The following is an 18,203-nucleotide window of genomic DNA, read 5'->3' as shown; positions in this document are numbered from 1 at the left end:
AGCACCAATTATTTTAATAATTGCAGGAAGATGAGAAAGAGCAATAAATGATGCATTAATATCAAAGGAAGTCCAGTTGAAATTATGGCAGGTCATATGAAGGAAACTTATGTAGTAATCTGAATGGACCAAGTGTTGATGAAATTGAGTCATTTCATAAAGCCTATTGTAGAAGAGTGCCAGGAACTCAAAAGGACCAGTAGCCAGTACCATATTCATGTTGCAAGTAGCAATTTGGGTTCAGCAAAATATTATCTGTCACATAAAAGTAATGTTGTTAGTTTGAATTGTATTTATTGGTTCTGTAGGGTTTTCTAAATAATATTTTTTTAATTGTATCATATAATAACTAAGTATCAGAAGTTTATATATATAATTAATATATAATATATATTATATATTAATTATATATATTATATACATAATTAATATATACTAATATATATAATTATATATTATATATAATTAATTTCAACATTAAGTTATTCTGTTAAGAGCATATGTACATTACTTAAATTTGAGAAGCACTGACTTATTGTTTGTATTTACTGAGATATCTCTCTGGGCTGGTTTGCTACAATCCAGTATGAAATATCACTCACTGTGGCCCTCACCAAGTACTCATTAACTTCGAAGGAAGTACTTTTTTCTCTCACCCATTTTAATTCGACAAGTTTATTATCAAATGATGCAGTAAACAGCTTCACTGTCTTCCTCTCTGGAATTTCTTTATCCTGACCTCCACTTACTGGGTACTCATCTATCTATAACCTATGTCTTCCCTGAACTCGGAGAAAGGGGCGAAAAAAAGTTGGGGAGGAGGATATTTCAGTTTCCTTTTGCTACTATAACAGGTTACCACAAATCTAATGGCTTATAAACAACACAGACTTCTTCTTTTACAGTTCTGGAGGTCAAAAAATCCAAAATGAGTTTCACTGGGCTGAAATCAGGTGTCAGCAGAATTGCATTCCTTCTGGAGGATCTCAAGAAGAATGTGCTTCCTTGTCTTTCCCAGCTTCTAGGGGCTCCTCACATTCCTTGGCTTGTGTCCCTCCATCACTCTGACCTCTGCTTGGATCATCAAATCTTCTTCTCTGACTCTGACCCTCCTGCTTCTCTCTTTCATTTACAAGGACCCTTGTGATTACAAGGGACCCACCCAGTAATTCTGGATAATGTGTCTATCTCAAGATCCTCAACTGGATCACATCTGCAAAGTCTCTTTCACCATGTAACATAGCATATTCACAGGTTCCTGGGATTAGGATGTGGAAGTCTTTCTGGTGGCATGATTCTGCCTAACACAGTGGGTATCAGTTTGCCCAGCCAGTCCCAAGAGCAGAAACTCTGATGGGGGAACCCAACTTGGAAAAGTGTGGGAACACATTCTCCAGAAAGAGAAGAAAAGGGGGATGGACGTAGGTTAAGAGAAAGAGGCATTATATGGTGAATGAAGAGGAGGTTCTTTTTCTGAGGAGGATTAAGGAAAAGGTTGAAGGCTTGAGATGGTGGGAAAGACTTGGAAAAGTCACTGTGGAAGGTGGGAAAGCCTGCAACTAAAGAAAAAGCAACTGCTTCCCCAGGGCTTACCTGAGTAAAGGCAGTTACCTGAGTAAGACATGGGGTCTGAGGTCACGCCAATTAGCATGTACATGAAGATGGCACTAAACCCAGTGCCAAAAGAGCTGTCTAAATTTTTATTTCAAATTTTAGGACGAAACCAAACAATGACATCAGAATTAAAGTGCTTCTACCGTCTCCTTTTTGTTATGCCATGTTTCTTCTTTTTCCTTGATTCCTATAAGAAACTTGACACTAATTAAGCTAGCATAAGAAGGTGGTAAAAAAAGAAGATGAATCATAGACCACACTGGAAATAAACCAAGAAATAAGAAAAACTGATCTCTGCCCCAAAGAACAACAATGGTGAAAAACTGCGCTAGCAAAGGGGCTATGTACTGAGAGTTTAAATATTTTTTAAAGGACAAAACATGGAGTCTGATAAGATGTACCAGCTGCTTCTCTTTTCTAAGACATTTGCCCAGGAGACAGCTACTAAAGCTTGAGTGTATTTCTCTCTTGCTGTGTCACAGGATGTCCCTCTCCCCTCCCCACCCCCTCCCTGCTCCCCTGCTGCGTGTGTGTGTGTGTGTGTGTGTGTGTGTGTGTTTGGTTTCTCTCTCCCTCCTAAGAACTCAGCCCCCGCCTGTCTCCTGCTGTTGCTGCTGCTTGACTAGCTTGCTGCCTCCTGCCTCTCCTTTCTCTCTCTGCTTAGCGCCTTGCCTTCTGGTAAGTATGCAAACACTCCCCCGAGCCCTGTGAGATGATGTAGGGTGCGGTTTGTGGTGTTCGAAACTTGCAACTTTGAGACTGCCAGGGAACTGTTGAAGAACTTTCCATTGTTCTATTTACAATTAAAATGTGTTGCTCAGGAAGGGATGTGTGTGGGGGAATCTGTTGGGACTGCCAGGACAAGTGAAAAATTCTCTCTCAGAGGAGGCAAAAGACGGGCAATGAAGTTTATAGAAGGTAAAACAGAAATAATTTCTTGCTGTAAAACTGATGGATAGAGAAAGAGAATTTAAAAGTAACAGAGTTCTTTGACTGTTTTTTTCCTCTTGTGGATTTGTCTTAAGGCTACTTTTAGGAATTGAGTTGTCCTGTGGTTTACAACAGCTCAGTTATTCTGTTTTAAAGTAAATGTGGAGCATGAGTTTAAAGGAGATCCATGGACTTAATATAAAAAAAATCAATGATTATGGCCTCTGATGAATGAAGAATAAATCAAATACAAACAAAACACTAAAATTCCTACGGACAGTCGGTTTTAAATTCATTGTTTTAAAGTTTGGTTTACTTTAGATTTTATTTCATCCTCAGGAGGCTCCCTAACACTTTAAAACCCACATATGGATTTAAACCAATAAATGTTTACTGTTTTCAATTTGATTTAAAAAGTATTCTCTTCCCTTGATTTCCAAAGATGAAGTGCTAAAGGCCAGGGCTCCTTTTAGAAGAGCTTAAAATAACTTCTGGCTGGACAGCAGGTGCCATGTGTCTTTCTCCAAGTTCAGGGGAAGCATAAGTTATATATAGATGTGTGTGCCCAACAAGCAAGGGTCAGGATAAAGAATTCCAGTGATGAAGACAATGAAGCTGTTTACTGCATCGTTTGATAATAAAGATGGTGAATTAAAATAATTGAGAGAAAAAAGTACTTCCTTCAAAGTTAATGAGTACTTGGTGAGGGCCACAGGTAGGTGGCAATGTCTGTACATTGAATTTTCTGTTCTTGTTTGCATTCGAGCATTTGACATCGCCTGCCCTAAGAACCAGAGGAGGAAGCTGCATAGTACATGGAGCAGTATGTTTTAGTTTTCGCTTTCCTGCCACCACCACAGCAAAACCTGTGTGTTATTAGGACCCTGTCATAATTGTATGCTGCTAATTAGCAGCATCACCATTAAATATTATTTACAAATAAAACGCACCATAACTTAAAGGTCTAAGCCAAAGGTACTGCAACACTAGAAATGGTGATAGCCAGAAACCCTCAGCCCATTCCTCACCCCCTATTTCCAAAGAGCCCATATTATACCTGGATTATTCCCCTAGTTCATTCCCTCCCTGCTTTTTAGACATTTCTACTTCTTAAAAAGTATTGTTATCCTAGACCTCCTTGACTGAGAAAAGAAAGTTGTAATCTGTTTTTTTTCTAAAAGAAAGTCAGTTTTTATATCAGAACAAAAAGGTATAGAAACTCAAGGAATTGTTATTATGAGCATCACCATGTTTCCATACAAGTTCATTAGTTAATTTATACCTTTCCTCATTCTATCTTATTCCAAAAATGAGGCTGGTTTGAACCTCAGGGGGAAAAAAAGTGTTTTTCTGATTGATAATTACACGTTGCTCATTTGGGAAAAGGAAAATACTAGACAAGCCAGTATCTCCTGTATCCAATATAATAATTCATTTATATTAATGGACTCATACTAATCAATATGGATTAAAATAGAGTTTAGAATGTTATCATTATGAATGATTTTAGTAAGGTCAATGGCTCTTGTATTCAATGTTTTAACTTTGGGGAAAAAAGCACCAATTTAAATTTAAACATTAAATGTATACATCTATGTATTTATAACAATTGTAAATCTACATAGAATTATATAAGAGAATGGTAACACAAACCGGCTATTCTAAGCAAAATGACAAATACGACCATGAAAAACGGTATCTTGAATTACTCTGTTAACGTCAATAATAGGAGATACTATCGGAATTTAAAGACCAAAACCAAAAATATGCTAATAGTATGACTCGATTTGGAAAGATGCTTCTCACTGTTCCTACTCAACTAATTGCAATATTGATGGTTTGTGGAAGTACATTCATTCTATGTTAGAAACTGTAATTAGTAGGTGCCCATGTGGGAATAGCCTTACCATTTACCTGTACCTGGGTTAACTACATCAACGCTGGCTGTGCTTACCACCAGATACCACTCCCAGTATGGAGACCAATCGGTCTGTACAGCTGTCGGGGGAGCCACAGTCAACACCTGTGGGGGACAGTTCAGTATTGCCCAGTCAAAATGGCCTGGAGAAGCAGGATGATCAGGATTCCTCAGCCCCACTCCCAGCACCTGAGGAGGAGGCAGGTGTGCAGCCTGAACGAGGAGTCCATGATATCTCTGAAGAACTGAACCGACAGCTGGAAGACATCATTAACACGTACGGGTCTGCTGCCGGCACGGCAGGGAAAGAGGGTCCCACCATGCCCAAGGAGCAGCCTGAGAACACGGCACCACCCGACAGTGAGGACAGGGACTGCGAGGAGGCCGCTGAAGAGACGGAGAGAGAACCTCCGGCCTCTGGAGAGCCGCCCAGAGCCAAAGAGCCTGTCAGCAATAAAGAGCAAAAACTGGAGAAGAAAATTCTAAAAGGATTAGGCAAGTAGTTACGTTCTAATGCATGACTTTTCTTTGAATTATTCCCAAAAAGGGGCACTTCCTCCAATCTTGCTAAGAGCCACATCTCATATTTGGATTTTACCACAATAGCTTCCTTCAGGATCACCAGTACCTTACTGTACTTATCCTCAGCCCCTTAGTGGTGTGTTCCATTACTACATATATAAAATATTTTTTAATTTAACAAAGCTCTTCAGAAATGTATTAATTATAGAATGTTGAAAATCTCAGAAAACAATTTTATTCTCATTAGTTCACTGGTTCAGCAAATATTTACTAATGCCTAGTCTCTATGAGGTACACAAAGATAAAAAAGTCTTTGGTTAAGGAGCTCTAGGTCTGGAGAGAAAAACAGACGTGTACACTAATTGTTATATAGGATAAGTGCTACAACAGGCACAGGAAAATTGTTAGGAGAGCATGGAGGATTGGTAACACCAAAAATGGCTGTGAAAGACGGATGAGAGAGTTAATTTTTCAGCTATAAGTGAGAGCATGTTACTGCACATAGGAGCGTCTGCCTGTCTCGGTGAATTTCACTGAAACACTCACTACAATCACCACCTCCAATGTGATACATTCCCTAACATGCCCAGGTCGCGTTAGCATCACCTTCCATTGCTCTCCATGAAATTTTCTGCAGCAATCATTTGTTTATATACCTGCCTCCCAAGCTGGAGGGAGAATCTATTGAGACAGTGGTCACATCTTACTCATTTCTGGAAGACAGTGTGGAAGAGTAAAACAGATCATGGGCACTGGAGTCAGAACTGGGTTCAGACTCCAGTGAACAGGTTACGTGTAAACCCCAAAGTATGTCTATGCTGTCACAGGACCTTACTTTGGCACGTGAAACCACTGCTGGCAGTGCTTTCAAGAAGGCTAAAGGACACATTCAGACAGCTACTTTACCTACTGAGCATAAAGATCAACCCAGATAACACCAAGTTCTAAAGTGCAAGATCAGAATCACTTTAGGGTTTTGGAACTCTGGGAAACAGAATAAAGTTGCTCTGTGTTACAGAGCTATTTTTTCTTCTCTATCCAAGGCATCTCAGAAATAACCTTTTGCATTAGTCATTGTTAAACTTTCTGTAAGATAAAACAAAATCACATCGCAGAGGTAAATGATTTTAAGTATTCCTAACCAGGAAAGTTCTTTGGCTTTATCATTTTGAAACTACATCTACATAGCAATTTGTATGTGTTATAATGGGGGGATAGGTATGAAGAAAGCAGGGGTGAAGTTAAAGATGACCAATTTTGGTTTCTACTCTGTCTTCCACGAGTTATTTCAAAGTCTGTATTAACCTCATACTTACCAAATAATCAAAAAAATTCCCAGAGAAAGAAAAAAATTTCACAACTAATTCTGCCACTTTCTATAAGTTACCAAAGTTCAACTGAATGTGTTTATCAGAACCAATGTTTGTGATCAGAGTGCCCAGGCGGGTCCACTCTAATTACATGTGTACAAGCTGCTGACACGTTCATGCTGTTCCTCTGAACACTATCAGTATATTCTTCTAAACACTGTACTATTTCAGCTATATTATGAGTTAAAACAATATATTTTTTAAATTAATTATTTATTTATTTTTGCTGTGTTGGGTCTTCGTTTCTGTGCCAGGGCTTTCTCTAGTTGTGGCGAGCGGGGGCCACTCTTCATCGCGGTGTGCGGGCCTCTATCGCGGTCTCCCTGTTGCGGAGCACAGGCTCCAGACACACAGGCTCAGTAGTTGTGGCTCACGGGCCTAGGTGCTCCGAGGCATGTGGGATCCTCCCAGACCAGGGCTCGAACCCGTGTCCCCTGCATTGGCAGGCAGATTCTCAACCACTGTGCCACCAGGGAAGCCCAAAACAATATTTTTAAGCTAATTTAAATATTTTTAAACATCATTTCAATTATCTGCAAGTGGTTTTAACAGGTTTCTTGGCTATTTATCAATTAAATGATACTACACTATGGTCTAGACCAATGATTTCAAACTTACTGTGCATTGGAATCAAATGCAGAATTTGTCAAAAATGCTGTTGCTGAGCAGAAAGATTCAGAATTGGTAGGTCTGGACTGGGGCCAAGGCACCCTGGGTAATTCTGACACAAACAGATTGTGGAAGCAGTGGTTCTGATGCTTCAGAAAGTTCTTCCTCCACCCATTTGGAGAAAATATAAAGTGCCGGCTGTGGTCTTCTTTTAGAAACTATTTGGAGCTTTTATAGAATATTAGTATGTCATTCAATCCATACCTGAAGATATATCTTTAGTCTTTGCTTACATATTTGATCAAAGATGAGTCTTTAATTATTGTATGTTTATCAAATAACATTTGCTTTATTGATACTTTTGAGATACCGAAATGTTCTGACTCTCTAACCCCAAATTTTCCAAAGTATGTACTTTGGGATATTTGAGATTTCAGACCAAGCTTGTTTCCTAACTGCCAGAATTCTCTGACCTCTAATATATACAATAGTGAAAAATCTCCAATAGTGATGGGCACAGTTTACAACATTTCCTGAATTTATTGGACCAAAAACACCCTTCTTTCACAGAACACCTTTGAATATTTGGGAAATGTCTCTACAACCCAAGCACTCAAGACTTGTTTTTCCTTTACAGGCTGCATATCCTCCCACAGTTAACACATTATACACTGGAGCAGCTGAGGGAACACTTTAAAATCTCCTTAGTTGGTGGAGTCACTTTCTCCTTGGCATTGACTAAAACAAAAAACAGATTCCACATTAGACGGCACCATGACATGTCCTCTTAACATCTAAGTGTCCCCCTGCCTTCCCCCACCCCATCTTCCAGCCCACAAGTGTCTTATTAATCTCTTCTCTGTCAACGTTATGTGGGCTGCACAAGTCCCACATAGTAAGAAGCACAAAACAATGATAAAATGTAATATCCCTTCTGATATTTAGACTGATAACTGATTGAGTAGGAATTCATAGGTTTGAAGCATAAACCCATGAGAAAAGCAAAGCTGATCCACAGGTCCATTCTGAGCTCAGAATCTATCTAGTCAACCCATTGATTTACTGAGAGGGAAATTAAAGCCTAGAGAGTTTTAAAGTCTGCCAAAAATAAAAATTATTCAACTAATTGATGTGGTTGTGAGATTAGTCATAAAGAAAGCAAGATGCAGACCTGAAGTCACTAATATTACAGGGCCAAAGATATATAAAAATAATTGGTATGTTGGTTGAGGAGCATTTAATTGAGCTATAGTTCAGTTCACTGGTTTCACCTTTCCAGTGACAGGTGAGTTTCAGTTCTACCTTCTGAGTAGCATCTTGACTAGGACATTGATTTTCTAAAATCTTTTGGGCCATTGACTTACTCTGCCTTAGAATGGTCACCTTCCCAGGTAGTCTGTTTTATAAGATTTTAGCTTGATTTTTCTCTAGTTTCACTCTGAGAAGGAAATAAACTGTTGCTTTGATACAAATGCTAAATTTTCTGGAAGAAATGGTAGGAAACCAGAAGAATTTAGGAGAGAGAGGAATCCACAGAGACTGAAGGGTCCATGAGTAGATTCACAGAGAAGCTCAAACTTAGGCCAGATCCTGAAAGGAGAGGAGGGTTTAGAGGAGTAAGTGAAATAAGAGAAAAAAAATTTGTCTTGGGCAAAATGATTAGTACTTTCTTCTGACCCAAGTTGGGAATGGATGTATTTATTTCTTACTGCTTTTTCTGATATTATTCTTTTTTATTGTAAGGTTTTGCTTTATTTTGTTTTCCCTGGAATAATCTCCTTATTATTAGGCTAAAAGTTGTTTTCTTTTTAAGAAAGTTTTCTTTATAGTTATAGCTAAGAAACTGCTAGCAGTTTAAACACATAAAGCCGATTTTTCCTCTTGTGTCTGACACTGTCACCAAATGACCCCATTTCCTAAAATTGTAATTATAGCCTTTCTTAGAAGATGAGTGGGTCTCTGTCTATCCCCCTCCTCAACATAATCCCACACAGCACTCTAGTCCAGTGAAACCAATGGAAGTTTACAAATGAAGCTCTCTGATGTTACAAAGTTACGTATTCCATACATGCTTGTCTCCAGTTTCTTGGATTTTTTTGTTGAAATCATTTTTGAAGGGTAGACTGATGCATCTGAATGTTAAACTTCTATACAAAATAAGAGAATATGAGAGCAGAAAGACACCTCAGTGAGTGTGACAATTAAAATAAAAACACCTGTTCTCATCATTAAAGAAAACAAAAGGGGGAGAACATACTGAACGTGGAGAGAAAAAGAGACCCACTGGACTCACTCAAGACACGATACGGTTTTCTACGTCAATACTCACACTGAAAGGTATGCTAAGCATACATTAAATGTCACAGGGGAGAGTAAGACCTGTCTTTCCTCTAGCTGATCACAGAGTGGTCTTCTGGACAGTGTTTACTTGACTTACCTGATATTAGTGCACAGGTTGGCTTTGTTCCATTATTACCAAGATTTACTAAACACTTGCCATGGGCCAAACACTGTGCGGGGTCCTGGGCCAAATCTGACCAACAGTGCAGTCTCTTGCCTTTAACGGATGATCCTCCAACTCAGGCCAGCAGTCATCACGTGAGCACGAACTGAAGACAAGGGTGAGGGGATGGCCTGACCAACACAAGTCCGTCCCTGCTGCTACAGAAATCACTCAAAGCCACGCCTGGCGGCGGCGGAGCACAGAGCTTACCAGTTTAAAGGCAGTGTTATGCCACAGGCCATATTGGATTGCTGGCGGGGCACCACTCACCCCCACCTTCTCCCCTGTCTCAGACTGTGTCTCTAATCTGACCTGACTCACTGGGCAAATATAGATGAAACCAGCTGTTAGGAATGAGGTCACTTTTTTCAAAAAAAAGTTTCCTTTAATTTCTCTAGGTTTCCCTGGCATCAAAATTCCACATGGGAGTGGAGTGATTTAGAGAAAGTAGACAAACCTTGGATTCAAGTCTTGGCTCTGCCAGTACTGATTATGTAACTTTGGACTTCTCTGGGCTTTCGATTCTTGATCTATAAAATTAACCAGTTGTCTGGGTGCTCTTTGAAGTTCCTTCTAGACCTAAAATTCTTTGATGCCGTTAGAGTTACCAGTTTTAGCAAATGAAAATACAAGCTGCCCAGGGAACTTTGAATTTCAGATAAACAAACCATTATTTTTTTACTACGAGTGTGTCCCATGTCCTGTATTTCATCTGGCAATCCTAATTCCATGATATATCTGCCTCTCCAGGATGAAAGCAAAAATTCCAGCACAGGAGACATGGCTGTTCTTGGGGGAGAGGTTGTCAAAGTTGTTAATATTCTTAAGCAGATTTATATCAGGAAACTTGGGCTCCACTGTATGGTCTGACCTCCCAACCCTGATTAGAAAGGGTGGCTGTCACAGGTGGGTGAGGATGGGGAAGCTGCTCCGCCTTGACCCTACTGTTTGCAAAGATACATTCAGTGGTACATACACGTAGGCCTCAGGGTCCGGCTCCTGCCTACAACGCTCAGCCCAGTGGGCACTGAAAGACAAGATTTCCAGGCATCACAGAAAGGCTAACCAGGCAGTTTGAGCTGAAGAGGACAAAAGGAAGAACAATGGGGAAAGAAAAGAAAGAATCTGAGGTTCACTGTCAAATAATCATGAACAGATGAGTTTTTAAATGTAGCATAAACTCCGACTGGAAACAGAAAATGAAACTGCCAACAGAGATTAAGGCCTGGATGAGAGAAGGGAAGACCTGGGGAGGCTAAATCGGCAGCCAGAGAGACACAAAAAGGCCTGTGAAAAAAAGGCCCTGCATGTCTTGGGTCCATTTTCTCTATATTTTGACTTTATTCCCCACTTGTTAGGAAATACAATCAGAGTCATTCCACCCAACTTCATGGAGTAGGCTCATGCACAGAAACAAGAGAATTGGTTCCCCCCCAAAGAAAGAGCAAAGAGGTACTAAAGGAACAAAACCAAAAAAATGGGCAGACTAAACTGTCATGTTTCTCTGCTTCAGGCTGGAATTTTAACAGCTCCATCTATTAATCCTGGCTGTTTCACAGTAGTCAGATATTTGGATAGGCTGGTTTGCTTCTTTTTTTAGATAATTAACATGGGGAAGTGGATGACTATTCTTTCATAAAGTCAGTGTTTTTTATTCTTTTGAATATTTTCAGAATGTTCAAAATCCCTTGGAATATTTAGAACATGGGGGGAAGTAACAAGAATGGATTCTTGGGATAAAAATTTGGGGACTACCCTTATAGCAGACATTTATTGAGAATCTACCATGAGCCTGACACTGTACCACACATCTTTACAAACTTCTCATCTAATCACTTATTCTGCAAAATGGGTATCATTCCTTCATACAGGGGAAAAAAACCAAAATTACATCTGCGGCTCAGACAAGTGAAGTGGCTTGGCCAAGGCTGGATAGCAGCTAACAAGCAGACAACCTGAGATTCTAACTCTTATCATCTGACATCAAGTTCAGCACTTATATTTTAAAATGTCTTTATGGTTTTTGTTTTCTTTTAAGGCAAAGAAGCCAATCTGCTAATGCAAAATCTGAACAAGTTGCAAACTCCTGAGGAAAAGCTTGATTTTTTATTCAAGAAGTACGCTGAATTGGTAAGTTCTTTGATTAGCCCTTTTTGTCAGAAAGATTCAAGCTAGAGCTGAGAAAAGGATGCTGTTAGTTTTTCAGGTATATCATTATATCTGGTTACCTCAGACAAGTCAAAGCCAGAATTCATACAGGCAGAATTTTTAAAAGAGAAAGAAATAATAAAAAGAAACAGAAAAACTGAGGAATAACAGCAAAAGGAAGAAAGAGGATACAGTTGGGGTCTACTCCACCTTCAATTATGTGCATAATTCGGGAGATGGAAGAGAGAATCATAGATAATTAAAAATTGTGAATATTTAAAAGTTCCTTTTGCCTTTGCAATAAAACAGAAATACCCTAGAAGAAAGGTAAACCTTCATCCGGTTCTTGTACACAGAGTTTTTGAGGGGGTGGTCCCCTCAGGAAGGCAAAGGGTTGAGTTAATCCCACCCCTCAGTTTGTGACACATGCTCGTTTATTCCTGATGACTTGATGGATTCATTCATTCATTCATTCTCTTTGATCTACATTCTTCTCCTTGTCCCCCACGATGGCAAAGCATTTGACGTGGATTGTTTTGTTTCCGGATATAGGTCCTCCCATGCAGTCTCCCTCTCAATAAGGTAGGACCACTGGCAGGAAGGGAGGCCACTCCCAGACTTCAGAGAATCTGTGAAGTGGATGGTCTCCTCGCCAGTACTCTTATAATAGGCCAGTTGGAAGAAAGAGGAGGGTTCAGTGAAGCCAGACCCCCTAGTTTCAGTGAACCCTCACAAAAACTGGCTAAAGGAGTTGCACCTGAGGTCCGTGCACCACCCCTGAGGTCCATGCACCACCCCTGAGGTGTACGAGACCCACTGAGGAGATGTGGTGTCCTCTCAAGTGAGGCTGGGCAATGTACCTCTCTCTCATTTCTGCTTCTTCTCCTCATTTTTTTCCACTTTCTTATTTCTTTTGGAGAAGCAGTGACAGGAAAATGAAACTTAAGCCCCTACACACAACAAAACAATTCCTCCAGGCAGTAGATTGAACTGCCCCTGAAGGCAGATTTACCTTACAGCAAAGAAGCTTAAGAGTCAGTGCCTCTCACTTGCATGGGCCCCTCTGAGGCCCTGAACATAATTCTCTTTTTTTTAATTTTTTCCTTTTTTTTTTTAAAAGAAGGTCTCCAAAACTGAGACCCACAAACCCTCAGGTCTCTGGCTGCATCTTGTCCCTATTGAGGGAGTAGAGTTTAGTGAGTGGCTTGTTTTCCTTCTTTTTTTACTCTAATTTTAGCCCTGTGATCCCTATTTATTCTTTCCTTTCTTCCTTGTTCCTCGAGGCATCCTGTTATGCTGAATTGTCATGCAATAGACCCAGAGAAATTCTGAAAACCTGAATGACTAGTGATTGCTTAACTCTACCAACAATACTTTTAAATTATTTTTTGATCACATAAACCACATCACAATAATATAAGGAAAATGCTGAATACACAAGTAAAAATATCTCTAATCCTACAATCTAAAACACAATTGTTGATTTATCTGTCTTCCTTTCCCGTTCTGCTATACATTCAGAGATACCTTTTGTATAACTACCATCATAAGGTGCATATAATTTAGTATCTGTTTTTTTGGCTCATATGACAGACATTTTCCCATGTAGTTTGTAGTCCTCATAATTATATTTTGTCAAAGCTAGGTAATTTTCCATTAATTGACTTTATCTACTGGTTCTCTAATTTGGGGACATTTAGACTCCTTCCAGTGTTTGTTTTACCAAATATTGCTGCAGTGAACATCATCATGCATGAGATTTGTTCATTCTCTTTTATGATCTTAGGAAAAAGTTTCAGAATTGGGATTACTAAATCAAGCAGTATAAATGCTTTTTTTAATGGCTATATTGTTTTCCAAAAGAATGACAGAAATTTATAAAGCAAATATTAGTGTATCAATTTTATTGCAACTTGTTTAACATTGGCTGTTAACCACTCATGAGCAATTTCAGTGCCATAAAATGGTAGGTGTCAAATTTAATATTTTTCCCCCAAATCTGGCCCCATCCTCACCTGTCCACCCTTGCTCTTTTCAATAATTACTACATTGATTTCCCTTTGCCCTTCAATTTATTCACTCATACCAAGGCCATTCATATTTAGTTCCTAGTGCCATGTTGCATACTTGGATGAACTGGGCATCTTCTAGACTACTACTCTTTATGGTGCTGTAGCCCCACAGCAGAATATCGGGAAAGAACCACCTATCCAGTCTTTCCAAGATTTTCTTCATGAGCCAGGGCTGTTCACCCTGGTCTCCAGGAACTCCCCAAGCCCACTCACTCTCCTAGCCAAGAAGTCAACCCCACAGAGGTTATTTTTCCAGAAATTCTACTCAATTCAAGTCTTAACTATACTTTGGCATTTGTATCATACCCCATAATAAACTTTTAAACTCAAAATATCATTCTAGAAAAAATGAATAGGAGAAAATTGACCCCCAAACCCCATCACATATCCTTTTCAGAAAGGAAAAATTATGAAGAATTTCAATCTTTTACTTGGACACTAAAAGCTATTTTCCCTGCTCACTGATTCAGATATTAATACAGAGAGTGTCTGAAATACAAGTGTTAACATAGAATAAATCATTAAATTCAAGGCTGTGAATCCAACTGTCACCCTAGCTCACTCATCCTTACAGATTCTAAATCCTGTAATATCATCAACTATTGTATTTATTAATAAATAAGGATAAGTTCATTAATAAATAAGGACACCTCATGACTAAATTAAGAAATGACCTGGAAGAAATGTTTTTTGCAAATTTCCTCCATTTAAAAGTAGTTACGTTACTAACTACTTGGCATTAATTTTACTTTTTTAACTTAATAGTAAAGAAGAAAGAGAGAACAAGAGAAATTCCAGATAAAAATCTTATATGCCTGTTAGAATTGTACAGAAGACACATGTCTAAGGGTATTATTAAATCACAAGGCCAGCATTTGACTGAAGTTGACCCAGCTGCAATATGTTTGCTTTCATTCATTAAGAAACCCCATATGCATTCACATAAATCTGAAGTATTGAACAAAATTAGCCACACTCTAAAAAAAAAAATCGTCAGCAAGTTAAGGGGTTCTATTTAGAGCAAAGCAAGACAGACCTAGCTATATTTCAGATGTGTATGATCCTGCCTTAAAACTGGAACATTTAAATGGCCAGTGAGGTATAGCACAAATCCTCTCTTCCAACTTATGAAACACATGCAAGGTATCCTCCTCCTGATGCTCAGATAAATCCACACATAGGGCAGTGTTCCCCCAAACAGGGGAAGTTTTGCCAACCATGGGCCAGTAGGCAATGTCTCTGGAGATGCTCTGGATGTCACAGTTGGGGGTGCCACTGGCATCCGGTGGGTAGGGGCTGGGGATGCAGCTAAACAGCCTACAATGCAGGGGACAGCCTCCACAGCAAAGGACGATCTGTCCCCAAATGTCAACAGTGCTAAGGTTGAGAAACCCTGACAAATGGTTTAATCTTCCAAAGGTAAAGTCTGAACCAAAACGGCAATAACAATAATAACAACATATAAATGTCAAGAAAGGACAATAGGTCATGTAAAGTACGAACACAAGTATGAGAAGTTTCACCCCTGTCTAATAACTATGGTGCAAAATGAGGTTAGCATGAGAAATATATAATAAAATATAACTGGTTTTCCAATTGAACCTCAAGAGGGATACCAATTTCAATCAATATTTATAGTAATATGGACTTAGTTTTTCCTGATGCTAATTCTCACTAATAAGTAAAAAATTTCCTGAGGTATGAAGATAGAATATCATGTATGAATACCCCCAGCTTAATCTGGCAAGGGTTTATCATGGACATTTCAGGCTGATGGGAGGGAGGGAGGAAAGGATTAAAATAAGATGTAAACTGAAGAAAGTGTGGCTGTCCTGTTCATCTAGTTCAGAAAGAACAAATGCTTTTTCAAGACAGGGTAACTGAGACATGTATCAGGGCTCACGTTGTGTGTGTATCCATTTGCATCTGGCTCTGCGAGGTACCAGGAGCACCTGGGGTCCAGAAGCACCCAGAGGCTCCCAGGCCTTTTCCTCTTCATTAGCCAACAAGGTCATCATTAGGACGAGTACCCTCCTGGCCTATGCACCATTCCGGTTCTAAGGGAACTAAGTGCAGCAGAGGAAATGGGTCTGGAAAAAGGCTCCAGCTTGTTCGTGGCCACACTGATCATCAATCTGGGATCCACACTCCTACTACGCTAGTCTCTGGAGGCTGAACCCCAAATTCCCCCCATTCCAACTAGATTTCCATAAAAATGTGTTGCCAAGTTTACCAGATAAAAATACAGAACGCCCAGTTAACTTTGCATTTCAGGTAAACCAACAACATTTTTCTTTTTAGTAAAAGTACCTTCCATGCAATACTTTGGATATACTTTTACTAAAAACTTATTCCCTATTTATTTGAAATTCAAATTTAACTGGGTGTCCTACATCTTACCTGGCAACCCTACCTCAGAACTTTAGCATCCCGAGATGGAAAGCCCAGGGGTTCATTGGTTTCATTTTCCATGCCGCCCTTGATTTCGATACTTTAGCTGTGGCTGCTGGAGGAGGGAGAGAAGAGGCCCCACCTGTGCTCCGCAGATACAAGTGTCATGGTTTATTCACCATAAGCACAGAGGGTGAGGGAGATGGGCAGGGAAAAAGGCTTGTTAAGGATACTTGCCATGTGTGCTGTTGGGTTGTGCAGTGGCTATTTCTGAAACTTTGGTGACAGATCATCAATCCTTAAGTAGTCGAGGGGTACATTCTCCACTCCCCCTTTCTCATAACCACAGACTTCATCTTCTGTTTGCTAGGAAGCTGCTTTTCGCTTTCCTACTTTTAAAAATAGTTACTAAAGCTTGTCTTGAGAAAGAATTGTGAAAACTAAACGTAAACCAAGCAGACACACCACTGACTATCCTCCTAACGCAAGGTATTATCATGAATTCTGAGACATGCTTCTATACTGACTGACTTCATTAGACTCAAGAAAGATAAAACTGTTTCTAGACCACCAAGAAGATCAAAGCAAGAGATCAATAATAAGAATGGTGAAGGAAAAAACCCCATAAATGTTATGCTCTTAAAACCATATCTACAAGTACTGCCAAGTTAACATTTATGAAGTTCTTTTGATTCCAGAGGGACAGTGATAATAGCAAAACATTTTCCAAACAACCATACAGTGGTCTTTAGGCGTTTCCTCTTTGGGTCCTTTTCTATCAACTCAACAGAGATCCCTGCCGTTTTCTTTCACATTTGCATCCCCACATCCAGCTGGATGAGCATCGCACTGAGCAGAGGAAGTTAAAACTCCTACAGAAGAAACAGGCACAGATCCAAAAAGAAAAGGACCAGTTACAAGGTGAACACAGCAAAGCTATCCTTGCACGAAGCAAACTGGAGGGTCTGTGCCGGGAGCTGCAGAGACACAACAAGACACTGAAGGTATGTGTCACCGAGGCCCCACATAACACACCTTCTTGCATGCTTGGTAGGCACAGGCTTCTGCTACTTATGGTAAGGGTGTGAGTTTTAGAATCAGATACTAGCCCTGCCACTTGCTCACCTGTAACTTGCAATAAATTATTTTACCTCCCAAGCCTGTTACCTCATCCATAAAATGAGGATTATACCAACTTCGCTGCGTGGTCAGGGAAAAATTAAATGAGGCCACACGTGTAAGGTGCTCACATAGGACCTGATATGGAGCAGAACATTAGTAAAATGTGTGCCATTCCTCTTCCTTATGTTGAGTTTGTTTTGTTTTGTTTTTTAAGGTAGGCCTTAGTTCTACTCTTTAAAATACAAATTTATAAAAATTCAACATTTTTTGTACGATAATGAAATCTGCATGACATGAAATAAATTGACACAAAGCTAACTGACAGAATAAGGCAAGATTCAGAGCTAAAATGTCAATAGTCCTCTGAAAAAAGAAGCTACTCGAAAAAACAATGAAGCTCTTCAAGCTTAATTATTCAATCTAAAAATAATAGACTGATCACTTCAGTCAGTCTGCATGGGTTTCATTAATTACAGCGTAAGCCTCTAGCAGTGTGGTTAATTTGATTACACACAGACACTAGCTCCATCCAGTGAAGCAAGATGTAGGGCTCTATAAGATAATACTGCATGCATCCACAATCCCCTTTCCAGCTGAAGATCCTAAAGCTTTTGACAAACAAGAATTAATTAGATAGCAATATTCTTGTGAGACAGTTATTATTACATGTGTTTAAAAGAAGATACTTTAAGAAACAGAGAGATTAAGATCATCGCTAAGTTTTTACAATGGAGTTAGAAAGAAAAATAGAAGAAGATAATGGCTCCTCATATTCCAAAACTGTTTTCCGATATCTGGGAAATGAGAGGCCACTGTGATGAACTCTAACTCTCAAATTACGAGTTGTAGGGGATGGGCTTCTGGCATCTCTTTAATCATTGCACTGGGACAATCGAAACCCAGGTTATATGAGAAAGGGGTCATCATCCTCAACTTCAGATATGTAATCAAGTAATAGCACTCTGTGCTTACATAAATCTCCTGGCTTTCAGTAGTGTTGTATA

General features: G+C 39.5%; 1 protein-coding gene across 1 annotated transcript in view; it reads left to right on the top strand.

Moving 5' to 3' along the window:
* Nucleotides 1-2,178: 2,178 nt before the first annotated feature.
* The window catches only part of TXLNB (taxilin beta), a gene marked incomplete at its 3' end in the record, with an annotated part of 36,274 nt that continues 20,249 nt past the window's right edge, over nucleotides 2,179-18,203 (top strand). The window contains exons 1-4 of the mRNA XM_079716632.1: nucleotides 2,179-2,292; nucleotides 4,505-4,957; nucleotides 11,505-11,596; nucleotides 16,911-17,081. Coding sequence (XP_079572758.1) covers nucleotides 4,519-4,957; nucleotides 11,505-11,596; nucleotides 16,911-17,081 — 702 coding nt within the window. The 5' untranslated portion in view covers nucleotides 2,179-2,292; nucleotides 4,505-4,518. The remainder of the gene's footprint in view (nucleotides 2,293-4,504; nucleotides 4,958-11,504; nucleotides 11,597-16,910; nucleotides 17,082-18,203) is intronic.

This window comes from Hyperoodon ampullatus (assembly GCF_949752795.1).
Source record: "Hyperoodon ampullatus genome assembly, chromosome: 12".
NCBI lineage: Eukaryota > Metazoa > Chordata > Mammalia > Artiodactyla > Ziphiidae > Hyperoodon > Hyperoodon ampullatus.
Note: the sequence above shows the minus strand (reverse complement) of the source record. Positions and strands in the feature narration are given on the sequence as shown.